The 17,592-nt window shown below is 42.1% G+C and overlaps 1 protein-coding gene across 9 annotated transcripts in view; it reads left to right on the top strand.

The window, feature by feature from the left end:
• The window catches only part of LOC108707141 (autism susceptibility gene 2 protein), a 279,082-nt gene extending 263,314 nt beyond the window's left edge, over positions 1–15,768 (top strand). For 5 of the 9 annotated variants that reach the window (XM_018244147.2, XM_018244149.2, XM_018244150.2 and 2 more), the window contains 8 exons: positions 853–924; positions 1,129–1,158; positions 2,276–2,347; positions 4,938–5,070; positions 10,487–10,570; positions 11,390–11,473; positions 12,592–12,811; positions 13,796–15,768. In XM_018244147.2, the coding sequence (XP_018099636.1) occupies positions 853–924; positions 1,129–1,158; positions 2,276–2,347; positions 4,938–5,070; positions 10,487–10,570; positions 11,390–11,473; positions 12,592–12,811; positions 13,796–15,047 (1,947 nt within the window). In that variant the 3' untranslated portion in view covers positions 15,048–15,768. The remainder of the gene's footprint in view (positions 1–852; positions 925–1,128; positions 1,159–2,275; positions 2,348–4,937; positions 5,071–10,486; positions 10,571–11,389; positions 11,474–12,591; positions 12,812–13,795) is intronic. The other 4 variants (XM_018244148.2, XM_018244153.2, XM_018244155.2 and 1 more) reach the window with 4 other exon arrangements.
• Positions 15,769–17,592: the final 1,824 nt, after the last annotated feature.

Raw genomic sequence — 17,592 nt, 5'->3', positions numbered from 1 at the left:
TATTCTTCTAAATTAGATTCCACATGGCTCTCTTGTCTGGGGTAGAGAGATCTTATGGCAAGCATCAGGCCTAGCCTTAGTCAGGACACATACTCTCTATCTGTTCTAAAGCACTGAGGTTCTCTTATACTTAATACTCATGTACACTTTCCCAAGTCTTCTCCTTGTTGGGACATCCCAACCCCGCTGTAGTGATACACAAATACAAGAAGATATTCCTTGATTGCGTGTGCTGACACCAGCTAGAGCGCTGACTGTAAGGGCAGAGAAATCAGTCCGATTCTGGGAGATTAGTCGCCCAGCGAAAAATTCTTCTCCTCTTCTTCGTGGCGAATAATCTCCCCTACTGCCTTCCCGCCAGCTAGAATGTAAATCGCCGGCGGGATGGCACTCAGAGCACTTTGTTCTTTGAAGTCGCCCGGTTTCCTAACAAGGCAACTTCGGGCGACTTCGGAAAACAAAGCACTCTGAGTGTCACCCCGCCGGCAGTTTACATTTTAGCCGGCGGGAAGGCAGTTGGGGAGATTAGTCGTCCTGAAGAAGAGATTTGTCACCGGGCAACTAATCTCCCTGAATCTGACCGTTTGTCTAATATAAAGGTGATATTAGAGAGTATATCTTATTATTATTATCTTATAGTGAGTGGGGCACTTGTGAGCAGATCTGTACACCTTCTACACACATTTACCATTGAACTCTGGTTGTCTTACAGATATCTAGCAAGTGAATGTTTATATTATTATCATCTCAGATCTTCATGCAGGTTGCAAAGGCAGAACGTACAAGCCAGAATTCCCAGTAATTTTTGCAGCGATTTTGAGTTGATCTGATTTTATTCTACTTTCTTCTCAGACATCAAATCCCATGGACGTCACAAGCAGACCCGGCTCAGTTCATCACACACTCCTACAGAAGACACCAGGGGTTTGTATATGTTTTATTGCCCTGGTAGATAACAGCAGTTTGATACAACCCACATAATGGTGATATACCTTAAAATGTGGAGTGCTTCAAACCAAGCAAATTTGGTAGGATAGTAGAACAAATTCATATTGTATATTGTAGTGAGCTATATGAGATGACTTGCTTCTACTGACTGACTGACTGACAAATTTGCCTTTTCTGTAGGTAACTGACCCATACAGGACATCAGTAAGAGTAAGTTGGCTTTATTTCCAGACTTGGGGCAAGGATATTCCTGCTTAATTCAATTTAGATGGAGTAGAATGAGAGAGGTTTTATCATGTTTACATGTGACCCTGCTAATCCTTTAATCCAATAATTTTAAATACCTTTAGGGTTAGTTCACACGAGGAGATTCGGGGAGATTTTGTCGCCTGGCAGACGACTTTTCATATAGCCTATGGGAAAACACGCTGAGGCAGTTCGGGGAGATTGTTGCTTAGAAGACGAGGCGATTAGTCGCCATGTAACAAAATCTCCCCGAATCTCCTTGTGTGAACTAACCCTTAATGTGGTGACACATGCTAAAATTGTGGGAGATTTAGTTGCCCAGCGACAAATGGCCTCTTCTTCGGGCGAAAAATCTTCCCAAAAAAGCCTTCCCGCCGGCTAGAATCGAAATCGCTGGTGGGATGTCACTTATTCGTTTTCCAGTCATTCTATAGTCGCCTCGCGCTCCTATTGCCACCCCACCGCGATTTAGTTTCTAGCCGGCGGGAAGGCTTTTCGGGGAGATTAGTCACCCGAAGAAGAGGCGACTTGTCACTAAAACGACTAAATCTCCCCGAATCTTAGCATGCGTCACCACCCTAAAAGTGTAGGGCCTCTAGTACTGTAGCTACAATGCATTCCACATGAATCTGCACTCTCCTTCTCTTACCTCTCTCTCCTAGAATGGCATTTGTTTGTTTTGTACTGCCCAACTCATGGTTGTACTTATCTGATGGAGTGACAAAGACCTTGCATTGCAGATGTGTTGCTTGGTGTTGCTTGCATGAAGCATATTTACTTTTCCCCATCACCACAAACCCAATGTTTTTTTGTTTTGTTTTTTGAGGATCAGTTTCCTAATCCCATCTCCGTGTGTAGATTCCTCTACTGCTTGAGGATTGGGAAGCTCCTCCTTCAGTTCCTTATTTGTGGCAAATGATCAGCAGGCAAATAGGTCTTAGACTGCATGTGTCAGTGTTTAAAGCTTTCAGGAATATTGTAATCAATTAAAAGCAAAATGACCCCTTGGATCTGCTTGTGGCCATAAGCCTAGCAATCCTTTTGCCTCTTGCACTCACTCCAGTTTCTCTTGCTTTTGCAGAAACCAGGCAAGTGGTGTGCAGTACACGTGCAGATAGCATGGCAAATCTACCATCACCAGCAGAAGATGAAGGTAAATGCCTTACATTAGACCTGCATGTCTTGTCTCTAAGACCAATACATAGGGAGTCAATAATTTCTAACACTACTTACTGCACATTACAGGGTCTAGGTGATATGTCCCATATTAGATTTCCTGGTAGATTTACATAGGGACTTTGTTTTTGAAAATCAGTGTCAGGAAACCATTATCATGGCTTTATATTTTTGCTGGTACCCCTGCAGAATACCAGGGATTCACTTGTATACCCAGATGCAAGAACTAAGAAGGTGCTGCTTAATTAAAAAAAACTGTATCAACAAAGGAGAATTAACGAGTCTGTATGGCACAGAGACTTAACATTGTATCCTGTACCCAGTGAGTTTTTCCACCAAGCGATTGTTGCGTACAAATAATGAGGAAACAAAGCTTCGGACTGTGCTGGGAGGAGGTAGTTTGAATGCTACAGGCACACTTTGTAATGAAGCAGAAGCATTTAATTCAGCTCCCTGTAGATTAACCTTTTCACAGAGCCAATGTATAAATCTGCTCTGACAGTGCTGGAAGGGATGACATAGAAGATCTCCAGGTCACAACATTACACAAAGTCTGTCTAGGCTTTAGCTTGGTTTGGCAGAAAATAGGAATCAGTAATGAACTGCTCCCAGTGCCATTGCCTCTGTTAATGTGCCAGTCTATTGGGCTGCTGAGAACGTTAATAATTTGACCATAAACTGAAAGAGGTAAGAGTGTGGAAAAGTGTCTAGATCTGAGCTCTGGGCTGATTTTCTTTTTAGAAACAAATCTGGGAAGCTTCATAGGGCATGACAAACTCCTTCTCTAGTTTTAAGTTAAACTGGCACAGTTGTTCCAAAGGGAGGGGTGTATGATTTGTGAGAGTTGCTACGTCCCTTTTAGTCCTCTCTCCTGCAGTCACCGCCTTCATTCCTCCTGTTCCAAGTGAGATTAAAGAATAAGTTATAGTAATGACAATGGTAACATTTAGCACTCAAACTACATCACAAATGCTACCCTTCTGCTAAAGAAAAATATGATGATCTTTGAATCTGGCCAAAAGCATTAAAGGAGAAGGAAAGCTACCGAAGCAGTTTATTGCCAATAGATTAGCCACAATAGTGCAAGTTATAACATTATATTTATTCTGGAGAATGCTTTACCATACCTGAGTAAACAGCTGTAGAAGCTCACTGTGTTTGTTTAGGATAGCAACTGCCATATTAGATTGGTGTGACATCACTTCCTGCCTGACTTTCTCCCTGCTCACTCATAGCTCTGGGCTCAGATTACAGCAGGGAGGGGAGGAGAGAGGGGGAAGAGGGAGGGGAGAGGAGCAAACTGAGCATGCCCAAGCCCTAGCCCTGGAGGTTTATGCTGAAAACAGGAAGTCCATGTGTACACAATAGATTAATAGATAATACATTCTGTTTCTTTTGAAAGAGGACTCAGATCAGTGTTACTTTGAGGGTTTACTTCGGTATTTATATAGACTTTCGGATAAAGCTTACTTAATTTTAACTTTTCCTTCTCCTTTAATACTAAAGTGTATTAACCTTCTGCAAATCCTCAACACTTACCATTATGTTAATAGCTCTATTAAAGGACCAGTAACATTAAAAAATTTTTTTCAAAATTCGTTAGTATAGAACAAAAAATAAACATCAAGGCAAATTAAACTTTTAATTTGCAAGTCTTTATTAAGATATAACTTAACAAAACTCCACTTCCTGTCCTCTTCCAAAACGGCGAAAGGGCGACCATCCATGCAGCTGTGTTCAACTTCTCCTCCCTGGCTATTCTAGTGACAGTATGTGAAGGAGGCAGAGGTCCGCTCTGCAGCGCTTCCCCTATTCCCAGCAGTCGGACTTTGACTCCAGCCTTTCCTCGTCCGGCGAAAAAGAAGAAGAGGAGGAGGGCAGCCTCTGCCTCTCCAGCGGCAAGTGTTGTCTGCAGGCGCACCGATCTGCTGAAGAATATCCCCAGAACTACAGTGCACAAGCGCATGGACAAACCCCTTGTTCCCGTGATGTTCCCACCTGAGCTCAAAGGCGGAGCGGAATGCCACGGTTTACAGGAGCTGTGTACTTGGCCGCGTGGAAAGCCTTGTGTTTGCGCAGCTCCTCCACGTCGCACTGATCCATGCGCTTGGGGATATTCTTCAGCAGATCGGTGCGCCTGCAGACAACACTTGCCGCTGGAGAGGCAGAGGCTGCCCTCCTCCTCTTCTTCTTCCTAGCCGGATGAGGAAAGGCTGGATTCAAAGTCCGACTGCTGGGAATAGAGGAAGCACTGCAGAGAGAATAGCCAGGGAGGAGAAGTTGAACACCGCTGCATGGATGGTCGCCCTTTCGCCGTTTTAGAAGAGGACAGGAAGTGGAGTTTTGGTAAGTTATCTCTTAATAAAGGCTTTGCAATCCAAAAGTTTTATTTGCCTTGGTGTTGATTTTTCGTTCTATACTAACGAATTTTGAACAAATTTTTTTTAATGTTACTGGTCCTTTAATGTGTTGGTGATTTCCATTTCTAGTTCTGAAATGCTTTTGTTGTAATGTCATCGCTGCTAAATGATTGTTCCAAACTTGATGTGTAACGTGCACTTTTACAGCAAATGCCAATGGATCCACACAAATTGGATATCTGCGGAAAGCTTGATCTGTTCAGCAGACCCCCTGCTCCAGGAGTCTTTCCAGGATTCCCCTACCCCCATGACTTGGCCAGACCTCTTTTCTCTACTACAGGTAAGATACTTGTGCTTAGAGCACACAACAGCTCACATTAGGTTGTTTGTTTTCTTTAATGTTGATGTATTCTATAAACTCACTGAATGTTGTTTTGTCACCCTTCCAAATGTATTTGCAAAAACAGGGCACAGAGATGGGGGCTAAATTTGCCCCATCCTATGCCAATTTGTACATGGGATGGTGGGAGTATATGTATAAATATATGGAGATTATAACCCTTTTAAAAAATTCATTCATTTTTACGGCCGTTATATTGATGACTTTCTCTTCATTTGGAAGGTGACAAAACAACGTTCAATGAGTTTATAGAATACATCAACATTAACGATTTAAACCTACACTTTACACATGAATATCATCACACCAAGATCAATTTCTTAGATATTAGCCTGTCAAATGAAGGAAACCATGTGACTACATCACTATATCGGAAAGAATGTGCAGCCGATACCATATTGCGAGCCACCTCCTCACATCCTAAACACCTTTTAAGAAATATACCAATGGGACAATTTTTGCGCCTCAGACGACTATGCTCCGATTTTCAAACTTATGTAACAGAAGCATGATATCTAAGAGATTGATTATTATCTAGGGCAGATAGTATAAGCTTGTTGATAGATTCTTTTAAGAAAGCACTTGTAACCCCTCAAAATTCTCTTCTTCAGAAATATATCCCCAAACCCCGAGTTCCTTCAGTTTTACCATCTAAGTCGTACAAACCACTGTGTATACTTACCTATAGTCCACAATACCCCATGATTAAGCGCATAATTGAAAAAAAAAAATTCCATTTTAAAGATGGACGACAAATTAAACAACATTCTGGGCTCAGGGTGTAAATTTGTCACCAGGAAAGGCCTTACGTTAAGCAATATGTTATCACCAAGTATGGTAAATACCAAAAGAGAGCAAAATTCCACTTGCTTAACAACAAGGGGGAACTTTATTTGTGGTGAAAAAAGATGTGTGATCTGTCCATATATGAAAAAAAGTGATACCTTTTTTGATCAATCTGAGGGCAAAATTCATAAAGTCAAACAATAGATTAATTGTAGCACCAAAAACGTGGTATATTTGATTACATGTTTGAAATGTCATAGCCAATACTTTGGAAAAACCTTGCGCAAGAGAGAGAATCCAAGAGCATCTGCTTTTAGATTGATCTGGTACATTTGTACTTCATCCATTTCTATCTGGTGTATTTTCTATCATTAATATACATGTTCCTATAATGTTTTTTATGTTGTTTCCGTTATATATCTGTACTAAATATTTTGTAAATTTGTTTAAGAATTTTTTGCGCTAACAAACTCTTTGGCGATACTCTGTCTCTTTGCTTTTTCCTTTTTTTTCTTTATGTTTTGATTGGTTGTTCCCTGTATAAATGCTCATATCCTGTGGCTGACATCAAATCCCATGACTAAGTGCCCTAAGTGGGTGCGAAACGTGTAGGGCGGATGGAGATGATACACATTTTTTAACTATAATATAATAAAATATATTTTTAAGAAATCTTCTCTGGTCCTGTGGATCCGTTTGAGTGCCAGTCGGCCCTGCTTCCATTTATCCAGTGGGAGTATTTCCCATGTAACCCTGTGGCGGCACAACTACACGTGTATCCAGCAGCAGCTGTTATGTCTGAACGGGAGAAAGTATTGATTTATCATTCAGTTTGCCAACACATCCCCTATAAACCATTATGCTAGATTATAACTTCTCAGTATTTTTCCTAAAATATTCAGGGAAGCCTTTATTAGATGAATGCATACGTTTTCTCCCTAAATCTATAATCTCGCTGTGTTATTTTAGCAGCTTGATGTCTCCTGTGTGGTCCAGTCTTATACATGAGTAGAGTGAATGGCTGCCATTGTATAGTGCTAGTGTGCATGAGGCATTACCTTCATCTCTAGCCTTTTATTCTCTCCTACATTTCTAATGCCTTAGTAGTTGCACAGTGTAGGATAGAGGCGCTATAGGATCAGCTTGTTGGGAATGCAGTATAAAGGTGGCCATAGACGCAGAGATGAGCAGATCTTTCCCCGATATGCCCACATTGAAGCGGGCGATATCGGGCTGATCCAATCATGGGCCCTAGGGGCCAACGATCGGATCAGAATGCATTCGAAACGGGCGGTTGGATCACGGGACCATATACACGCATAGCTGCAGCCGCAATCCGACGGGATTTTTTAACCTGCCCAATCGAGATCTGCCGACTTTCGGTCAGATATCGATCGGGGAAGCCCGTCGGATAGCCTAACACACGGGCCAATAAGCTGCCGACTCAGTCTGTCGGCAGCTTTTATCGGCCTGTGTATGGGGCCTTAAGAGGCACTAAAATGTGATGGTGAATGTTGGTATTGCAACCTTTGATATAGTCGTAGAGCATCTGTATCTGGCTGGATATGACACAATGACTGGTATCTGGAATAGCTGACATCTAAAAGAACTTAAGATTCATATAGAATTAGGCTAGAAATGTTACACTTTTCTTATCAAAAATCTTATGTGATTTTTTTTTTCTTATCATCATCATCATCATCATTTATTTATATAGCTTATGTGATTTTTTTTTTTTTTTGCGCCCAGTCTCATGCATACCAGTTATATTTCGAAAACTCGAATGTCTGTGAGCTAATAGGGAAAAAAAAAAAATTTTGAATGGAAAAAATCTTTTTATTCGAAAACTCGATCAATTTGAGTTTTCAGGACATAAAATCAGTCGATTTGAGTTTTTTCGGGACTTGAACTTGATCATTAGAGTTTTTTCCCCCGTCATTTTTCATGTGCGTTTTTTGACATTCATGCTTTTCCATAAACACACAAACATTCGACATTCAAGTTTATCCGAGATAGAAAAACCCGCACACAACTCACAAGTTCGATTCTTGATAAATATGCCCCTTAGGCTATGGACATATGTGCAGTTCTTCACCGTGGTTCACATAAAAGCTGACTGACGCGTATCTGTAGTGTAAGTTGCCATTATCTTAACATTGCCTTAGCTTAAACCGCTAGCGGTAGCTATACAGCATGAACCGGGGCAAAGATCCGCACGTGTGTCCATAGCCTTAATGGTTCAGCCCAAGGCCACCATAGTTCTGTGTGCTACCAGCGTTATTATATTGTACATTCAATTAGTCAGACAAGCCACAGGGTATTACCATAACGGGCAGTAATTCAGATTTACATGACATGCCCCTCTGCATCAGAATCCGTTAGCAATCTGCCCTGTAGCATCAGCTTGTATGGTTGATGTAACCTCACTTTCTGCTGATGTGTTGATGGTTTCTGATGACTCCCAAGCTTCGCCTCTCAACAGTACCCCAGCACATACACTCCGTCTCATTTACTGACACTGGGCAAATGTTCTCCTGGGCAGTAACCCATAGCAACCAAACAGTGATTAGCTTTGCCCAGACAGCCGCAGGAAGAATAATAACATTAAAAAAACTGATTGGTTCCTAGTCGTAACTGCACTAGTGCGAATTTGCTCTGATTTGCTACAATGTTCCAGAATGAGCAGATGCATTTATTGCCCTGTGCAGTACGTACATCTCGGAATTTATAATGATGCTGATCAGAAGCAAAGCCTAATTTCTGATTGAATAGCTTGATGGGAAGGACAATATTAAGAAACAGTAGATACTACTAAACCTACTGACACTTTCCTTGAAAGGGATCCTGTCATGGGAAAACATGTTTTTTTCAAAACACATCAGAACTGAAATCCAATTCTCAAAAGAGCAAACAGATTTTGTCATATTCAATTTTAAAATCTGACATGGGGCTAGACATATTGTCAGTTTCCCAGGTGCCCCCAGTCATGTGACTGCTCTTTAGGATGGAACTACTTTCTGACAGGTTGTTATTTCTCCTACTTAATGTAACTGAATCAGTCTCAGTGGGACTTGGCTTTTACTATTGAGTGCTATTCTGAGATCTACCATGGAGCTGTTATCTTGTGTTAGTAAACTGCTGTCTGGTTACCTTCCCATTGTTCTTTTGTTTGGCTGCTGGGGGGGGAAGGGAGGGGGGTGATATCACTCCAACTTGCAGTACAGCAGTAAAGAGTGACTGAAGTTTATCAGAGCACAAGTCACATGACTGGGGGCAGCTGGGAAATTGACAAAATGTCTAGCCCCATGTCAGATTTCAAAATTGAATATAAAAAAATCTGTGTGCTCTTTTGAGAAATGGATTTCAGTGCAGAATTCTGCTGGAGCAGCACTATTAACTGATGTGTTTTGAAAAAAACATGTTTTCCCATGACAGGATCCCTTTAATGAAACTGTGTGTATAGCAGAGGGTTGATTAGGGGAAGGGATTTACATTGCATTTTATTCAAAGCATGTACTAGTATTGTTGCTCTTTGCTTTATTTCTAATAGCAGTTTGCCCCTGGCATTGATGGTGTTAGAGTATATATCATGACTGGGCTCTTTATTTAGGGAGCACAGTGAGAGGATAAATAAAATGCATTGCACTCAGCAGCTGCCTCATTTTTCTCTCCTTATCAGACAGGAGGGTGACAGCATGAACCATTGCTCAAGCCCAGCTCCCTTGTTACTCACAAGAGCCCCATCTATCTCCGGGTGTGTAAGATGTATGTGCAGCCAGCTGTGAGCTGTTCCATTTAATAAGCAGCAGCTCGTAGACAGGCTCTGTTTGCGGCTTCACTTGGAGAAGGCCGATTTCCTTTTTGTCCTGGGTTAGCAGGGTTTAGGAGCTCAAAACAAATTCCTTTTATTAAGAGTTGGAAATCTTCAGGGATCAGAAATAGGCATTTCCCGGTGCAGAGACTGTTCTTTGAAGTGGAAAATGCTTTAGTGGCTTAGGATGCGTTTGTACAGATACTTGTCGTTGCCCTTAAAGAAATCGTTTGTCAGGCTGACTAGGACTCGACTTCAATCCTGCCTTTACAATGACACCTTCCCAAAAGACTTTCTTTCATTTCTTATACACAATAGAACACAGTGAACACACGTATGTCCCTCTGTGAATGACAATGCTTTGCTAAACCCGTGCTTTCGGCAGCCATTCAAACTTGTTTCATATTTTATTTCTCAACCTGTAAACTCTAATGAGCTGCACCCTCTGTGCCTTCTGGATCTGGGAGTATTTGTATGGAATCTGTATGTTTGTGGCCCCACCGTGGAATCTTCTGGTTCTCTATAAATAATAATAATGTTATAATTAAGTCTACATGGTGAGTAACAGCAGATCTGCACATGGGACACACTATACAAATATACTACTCAGCGTTTCCCTTATAACTTGTATAAAATCCCTGTTGGACGTCACTAGTTTATGTCTCCAGGAAAACACATTTTATTGGAAACGTGTTGAGAGTGAGGCCGATAACTAACAGCTGCTGATAATGAATATGTTGTGTCATTCTCTCCTGTCAGGATCAACACACCCAGCAGCTGCCCCTTTTGGAGCGTCCCCTCATCACAGCAGTTTCCTACCCACGAGCCACCTGGCCGGTAAGTGTAAGTAACATGCGCTGATCACATTCTCACTTCTCTCTGTCTCTGTGGATTGCTTGCAGGTAATATCTGTGAAAGTGGAGGGGAATCGCTTTAAACCTAGTGGTCTCTAATTGTGCATATTGTACGGAGTTTTCTTGGGCAGTACAGGAGATCAGGATCTGTTTAGCAATAAGAACATTTCATTCATTTGATTCTTACACCTCCATAAATATCGAACAGCCCTTCATCCTTAACAGAAATATTCTCTTCCATGTTTCTGTTTCACCTGAAAAGAATCCTGCACTTGGGAGGAACTGGATTACTTACTGTAGAAGAGGTGTGCCAAATGCTTTGTGTATGTGGAGGGCAATGCGACTGCCTTTCTGTACATCTTCTGAGCATTGTTAAAATTCTAGCCCCTGCACTTTCCAACACAACTTAGCATGGCCAGCCTGGGCCCCTTAAGCCTTTGTTTGTAATGCAACTCACACTTAACCCCATGATAGGCAACAGTACATGTTATTTGGCTTACAAATGATCCCATAGCATTTGAGATATATCATTTAGTGAAGGCCTATCCATTACTTTTGGTGGTTGCGAACACCAGCTCCCTTTCTGTCCCCTGCATAGTTACTGGTTAAAAGCAGGTGGTGTAAAGACATCTGTATTTTCTGGGCTGCAGCTTTTATATCCCAGAATTCTCTCTTGCTGTACACACACACATACACAAGCCAATCCCCTAACCCAGTTCCTATGTAGGAGAGAGTGGTAGGGGCTTGAGTGCGTTTCATTCTCCAGTGCACTTGGATAAACGCCTCTTCAATCCGTTTGCCTTTCCAGATCCATTTAGCAGGTCAAGCAGCTTCAGCGGCCTGGGGAACTTAGGCAGCAATGCCTTTGGAGGATTAGCCAGTCATGCTCTAAGTAAGTACTGACTGAGGCCTTTGCAGTCAAATGTAATTAAGGCCGGGCACGAGAATTGCAATTCCTGCATACTGATTGGTTAGCCGTTGCCCAGGGGAGATGAGGAATAGACCGATAGACCTTTCATCTGCATATCCGCCCAAGTGCTGCCAGGCAATTCTTCATGTGCTTTGGTGGCAGTTGTGCTTGTGATTCACATAAAACTGGCGCTATGACAGCATTCACATTGATCTCTCTTCCACTCATTGTAGGATTCTGGGATTTAATTAACTCTTCACTGCCAGGATCAGCTACTGTGCAGGGATACACAGATGTCAGGCTGAAAGCAGCAGAGTGCCATTAATGTTCACCCTGCAGCTATCACTCCTGAGTAATCTCCTTGTAAAAACAGGCAATTGCAGGCTATTTCTGAAAGGGACAGTAACACCAAAAATGCAGGGGGTGCCATATACATTTAAATATAATTTACAGTGTGACTGCATTTATAAGCAGCATGGATGAATAAAAGTGTGCCATGTTCCATTTATAATCCATTCCTACTTACATCCATTTTCAGCAGTGAAATCTCTCACTGAGGGACCTGTAGGACTCACACCAGGTAGATTCTGCTGGCAGAAAAACAACCAAATAAACCTTCCATAGGCTTTTGTGGAAATCACCTGTCACTACTGTACAGCCTGAAAATGGGCTGAAAACCACCTGCAGCTGCTGTAACTGACAGTTTCCATTTAATCTTGGGGGAAGGGTGGGTGGTGGAGGATCTACCTGGTTATTAACATTAAAGCCAACTTTTTATAGCACAGAATTGATGTTATTCAGAATACAAAGGTGTTAGTTATAGGATTTCTTATGCCAAGAAGTATTTATTTTATTTTATATTGCCAATAGGTACTGTTTCTTAATTTATAAAAAAAAAATAAAAAACAACAACTCCCCATTAGCTGATGATTAAACAATCAAGTGTTTAATTTAAGTGTTGCTTAGAAATTGCATGGCGGTGAGTGTCCCTTCTATCTGTTTACATAATCTGAGTTTGCTTGGTGGCACTGCTGCTACTATATGTGTAATGCTCCTGCCTGGGTTTTCATGGTATTTTCATTTTATTTTTGCTAATGCAGCTCACAACAGCCTATTTGCTCACAAAGAGAGTCCCACTCTTCAGAATTTCCCCAGTCCCCATGAGCCATGGAATCGTCTTCACCGGACGCCTCCCTCATTCCCAACTCCTCCGCCGTGGTCCAAAGTTGGAGACCAGGAGCGCTGTTCTTCTGTGACCAACCATGACAGGGATGAAAAGAAGGACCTTTTGCTCACAAAGGATGAAAGAGACAAAGAAAGGTGGTTGCTTAAGTTTAAATGACGTATCTGTACTGTTGTGTGCAAAAAAAGCCAAAGTGCATCTCCTAGAGCCAAGGCTTGTGGGCCACCATGTCTGAATATACATGCAGGATTAGCACAGAGAGTATGGCATGGCAAATGCAGTGAAAATATTACACCCCCACCTAAAGCATTTAGATGCAACTTGCAGTATCCAAGGGGCACATTTGTCATAAATCACATAGTTGTGTATAAATAATTGTACATCTTTGTCTTGACTTCTTCCTCAGTTTTCCAAAATTCTTCCCAATTCTTGCCAATTCCCTTATTTTTCAGCCTGACAAATCCTCCACTGCCATTCCATACCTTGTAATAATTTTATTTTTAATCAGTATTATAAAACATGTTTTTTGTCAGAAAACATCAGTATGCTGGTTGCTTTAGTATTAAAGCCCCCGGCATGAAAAGAATCAGCGGATTTCAGCGAAGAAACACAAGACTTTGCATTTCATGCCGAAATCCACTGAGTGTGTCCGTGCAGGAGCCAGCACAATGGTTCTGAATGGAAACACAGGGGGAAGCTACTGCCTGTGGAAGGGGCTGATATTTGTCTTTCAGCAAACTGATTTTCACCCCGTGTGGCTTTAGAATAAAATAGATTTTTCCTGATTAAAACAGTAGACAAAACCCTATTCATTACACACATGTAGAACAAGGGGAGTATACGACTCATTTGTGTTTATTAGGGAAGGTATATTTTTTAGAAGATTGACACTGTATTTGCCTCTATTTTGCACAAAATATTCAAATCCCTGCACAAGTGTCATCCTGCTAGTCTGAACAACCTGGAGCAAATCTGATAGACTGGGCATATAATTCACTCCCACGTGGTGTTCAAGCTGTTTTTGGCTGAAAATAGTAACTCTTTAGTATTTACCCTGCAAAACATTTCCATTCACTCAATGTGAAGCCAAAACCTAGAACTTGAATAATTTTGTTTTTCAGGGATATAATGGACAAGAGCCGCCATCATTCAAATCGATCTTCTCCAGCATCAGCCCCAGTTAGTCATCAGATAAGCAACCTCATTCGCAGCAACAGCCAAACTCCCAATGATTCACTCAGGCAAAGCAGTATGGGAGATCGGCCCAAAGACACTGAGCGAGAAAACTCAGAGAGGCTACGGGAGCCCTTGCAAACAGAGCACAAGATCAAGGAGAGTAGGTCACCGGTGAAGGATCCCCCCAGCCATGACAAAAGGCTCTCAGAGGATGGTGGCAAGCCTGTCATCCAGTCTGTATCTCCATATGGAAAGCCAGCCTTAAGTGACAGCTTAAAGCTCAGTAACCTCGTTGGGAAAGAGAGCGAAAGGAAGCTGGAACTGCCCTCAGATCTTCCAAAGATCAAAAGTGATGTAAAAGTTAAGGAAGAACGCAAGGAGGATTCAGATGTGTTGGTTGTGGGCTCAGAACCACCTCATCCAGCCAGGACGGTAGAACCCCAACTACCTGCACCCCCTTCTTCTTTACATGGGTTTGCATTACATCACTCAATGGCAGCCTCCATGCCTCTTCAAATGGGTGGGGTACACCCCATGAGCAACTTCAATATGTTGGACCGCACACGGGTAATGAATCCACTTATGGCAATGAGCCCACTGGCAAGCAGAGAGAGGCTTCCGCATACTGCCTTTGGCTGGGACCCGGTGAGGGATCCTTTACGAGATGCTTACCGCAGTCTAGACCTGCAGAGGCGGATGGATTTCCACCTGCGGGCCGACGCCATGCACAGATACCCAGCGACAGCCGCTGCCAGTTTTTATGACCATGAACGGACATATCGGGAGCGAGAGCCACATGACTACGCTCATGAGCAAATTATGGAAGCAAGGAGAGAGCAGGAGCGACTACGACAGGCGGACGAGCGTGAGAAGGAACGATTGCACCTAAGAGAGGAGATTGAGAGGGCACGGATGCATCACCTCCACTCCTCCCCACTTGAGAGCCACTTGGCACACATGCCATCATTTATGCCTCACTTCAGCAGTGTGCCCTATCCTAGACTCAGCCCTTCTAGCGCCATGCACAATGGGATCCTGAACCGGACCCCACCCACAGCGGCACTTAGTGCTCCCCCACCCTTAGTGCCAGCCAGTAACACGAGGCCCGCCTCTCCCCGCAGGACTAATCCCCTTACAAACTCTGAAGCACGGGACTTCTCTCCCTCCAGAAACCCTAAGGAAGTTGAGGCACGATAGTATCCTTGCTTTTGGGGAAATGAACCCCACAAAGAACCCATACATTTTAAACGTCTCCTGTATATAAAGACTTTTACAAAAGTGCACTGCTCAGAACCTTCTCTTTTCCTCTTTCCTTCTGTTTTTTTTGTTTTGTTTTTCTTTCCTTTTTTTTTTGGTAAATGTAAATTTGTAGGCTAAGCACACTTTTTCCTTTGTCCGGGGGACAATTCAGGGGTGTGATATATGTTCCAACCTGGAAGTCAAGGATTCTGCGCTTTAGGTTTTTGTGACTATTTTTCTGACACGGCAGGCCCATTAGCCGATGGGATGTGTCAAGTAAGTGGGACCTTTTTAAATGGATTTTGTAGTTTTTACTGAACTTTGGGTTTTTTCGCTATGGTGTTCTTAGTCTCTTCCAAAAAAAAACAAAAAAACAACAACTTTTTTCTTTAATTTTATATTAGTTGCATTTTGCCTCATTTGTGAGGGAGAAAAAAGGAAATCTGTTCTTTCCATACCATCCTTAAGGGTATTAACTGCTTCACTACGGGAGGTATCTACAGAACACTGCAATTCATATTTATACATTACGCTCTGCAATCGGATGCAGGCACCTCCAGCACTGAACGGTTATCAGGATTCAATGAATTTCTCTTTATTCTGCAGCTAACAGATCAACAATCTTGCTACCATTTTTTTGAACAGAGATCACAGATCTATTATTAAATAATAAGTTTAATGTACAAAACAGTTGCTTTTATTGCCTTATTTTATGATATATATATATATATATATATATATATATATATATATATATATATATATATATATATATAGATTTTGAACGTTATTTTCTTCCGTTTTCCTTTGAGAAATACATAGATATTTGCAGGATTGTAAATATGGATTTGGTAGATTTACTATGCTTCGTATGAAATACGGAACCACCACAGACTTTGTGAACTTCCCACAGAAAACACGGATTTCAAGGATCACACTGGCAGTTCTGCTCAAACCTCGTCTTCTTACTATGCAATCGGTGTGTGAGGCGGGTCCCAGAAGTGGCTTATCAGTTAATTCCCCACATTTTTCTGTCTCCCCATTTACCCTTGTCTCTCTCCCCACCACCACCACCTTCCAAAAGATAAAGGGCACATGCTGAATTCCTCTGGAGAAATAACATAGAAAAAGCAAAAGAAGAGCCTAATCCCAGCCACCAGTTCAAGCAGGGCCTGCGTTTTGGATGGTGTGGGCACTATAAAAGGACTGAAGCAACATCATGCCTTGTGTAAGGTGGTGGGCTACTCCAACTTCTAATTGCCACCTCAACTGGGCCAGCAAATGGACCTCATTTTTTCCCCCTGTGCTTTTTTTGTGCTTTGAACATGTACAGTGTTTTCATTGAAATCTGTATGCAAGAGCAGTAGAATCTTAGAAGTGCCCAAAAGTAAATATATATATAAATATATCTATTATATCTATATATATATATAATGGTGGAAAACAAAAAAAAGTGTCTAAACAAAAGAAGCTTCTGGTTCATTTTTTTTTGCACAAACCAAGATCCTGTGTTGTGTATTGTTTCATAATGTCTCTGTTCATTTGGGTTGCAAACACATAACTCATCCCTTTGGCTGTGTATCTTCCAATCATTCTGACCCAAGCACAACATTTTAAAGGAGAAACCAAAAAAACCTTCCCCCTCAGCCTAGCTGCCCCTAACTTTCTACTTACCCCTCAGAGTTCACCGCAGCCATCTTTGGGGTCTTCGACTCTTGAGAGCGCTAGATGCCCTTTTTTCAATACGAGTGCAATGAATGTGGCTTGTGCTGAACATACTTTTTTCTTTTGTGAGGTAAAACAGATTATTCATTATTAAAACAATAAGCAAATTATTAGCTATTTTATTCAACTCGTGTTGACCAAGTGGAGATGCTGCCCATTTGTTCTAAAAAAATAACACTTTTAGTAGCTGGCATGATGGTGTTCTGCCAATAGCTGCAGCAGCCAGGCATATTTAATATCCATTTCTCTGATGTCAGTGACCACCCAGGAGCTGACAGCTGACTATTATCTAGAGCAGTGCTGTCCAACTGGCGGCCCACAAGAAAGTCTACCTGCTGTGACTACTTACCATGTGTAAACTTTAAAAGGTATTAATACCGAGATTAACTGGCCCCTGCATTGTTTACACCTCACATTCAGACTGTAAAATACAGCATTGTTCACACCTGTAACTCCTCTATTGTTCACACTTGTAAAGCCCTGCACTGTTCACACCTCAGACCCAGAAAACTGAAAGTGCCCACATTGTTCACCCTCATACAAACTGCTGTATGTAGCACAGTATGAACTGTTCATCTTAGAGTGGTCCTGATAGGTTTCCCTGTCTCCTGCTCTGTTCTGCCTGCTCCGTGTGTGTGCGCTATACTCTGCCTGCCCTACACTACCTGTGGGACGAGAACCTCATTTGTTCTGGGAGAATTTAGAAATTGTTGTTAGGGCCCCCTAAGGTGTTTATGTGCTGGGGGGGGGGTGCTGTATTAGCCACAGGGGAGGAGTA

Source organism: Xenopus laevis, chromosome 1S (assembly GCF_017654675.1).
Source record: "Xenopus laevis strain J_2021 chromosome 1S, Xenopus_laevis_v10.1, whole genome shotgun sequence".
Taxonomy (NCBI): domain Eukaryota; kingdom Metazoa; phylum Chordata; class Amphibia; order Anura; family Pipidae; genus Xenopus; species Xenopus laevis.
This window is presented reverse-complemented; position numbering and strand designations above follow the sequence as displayed.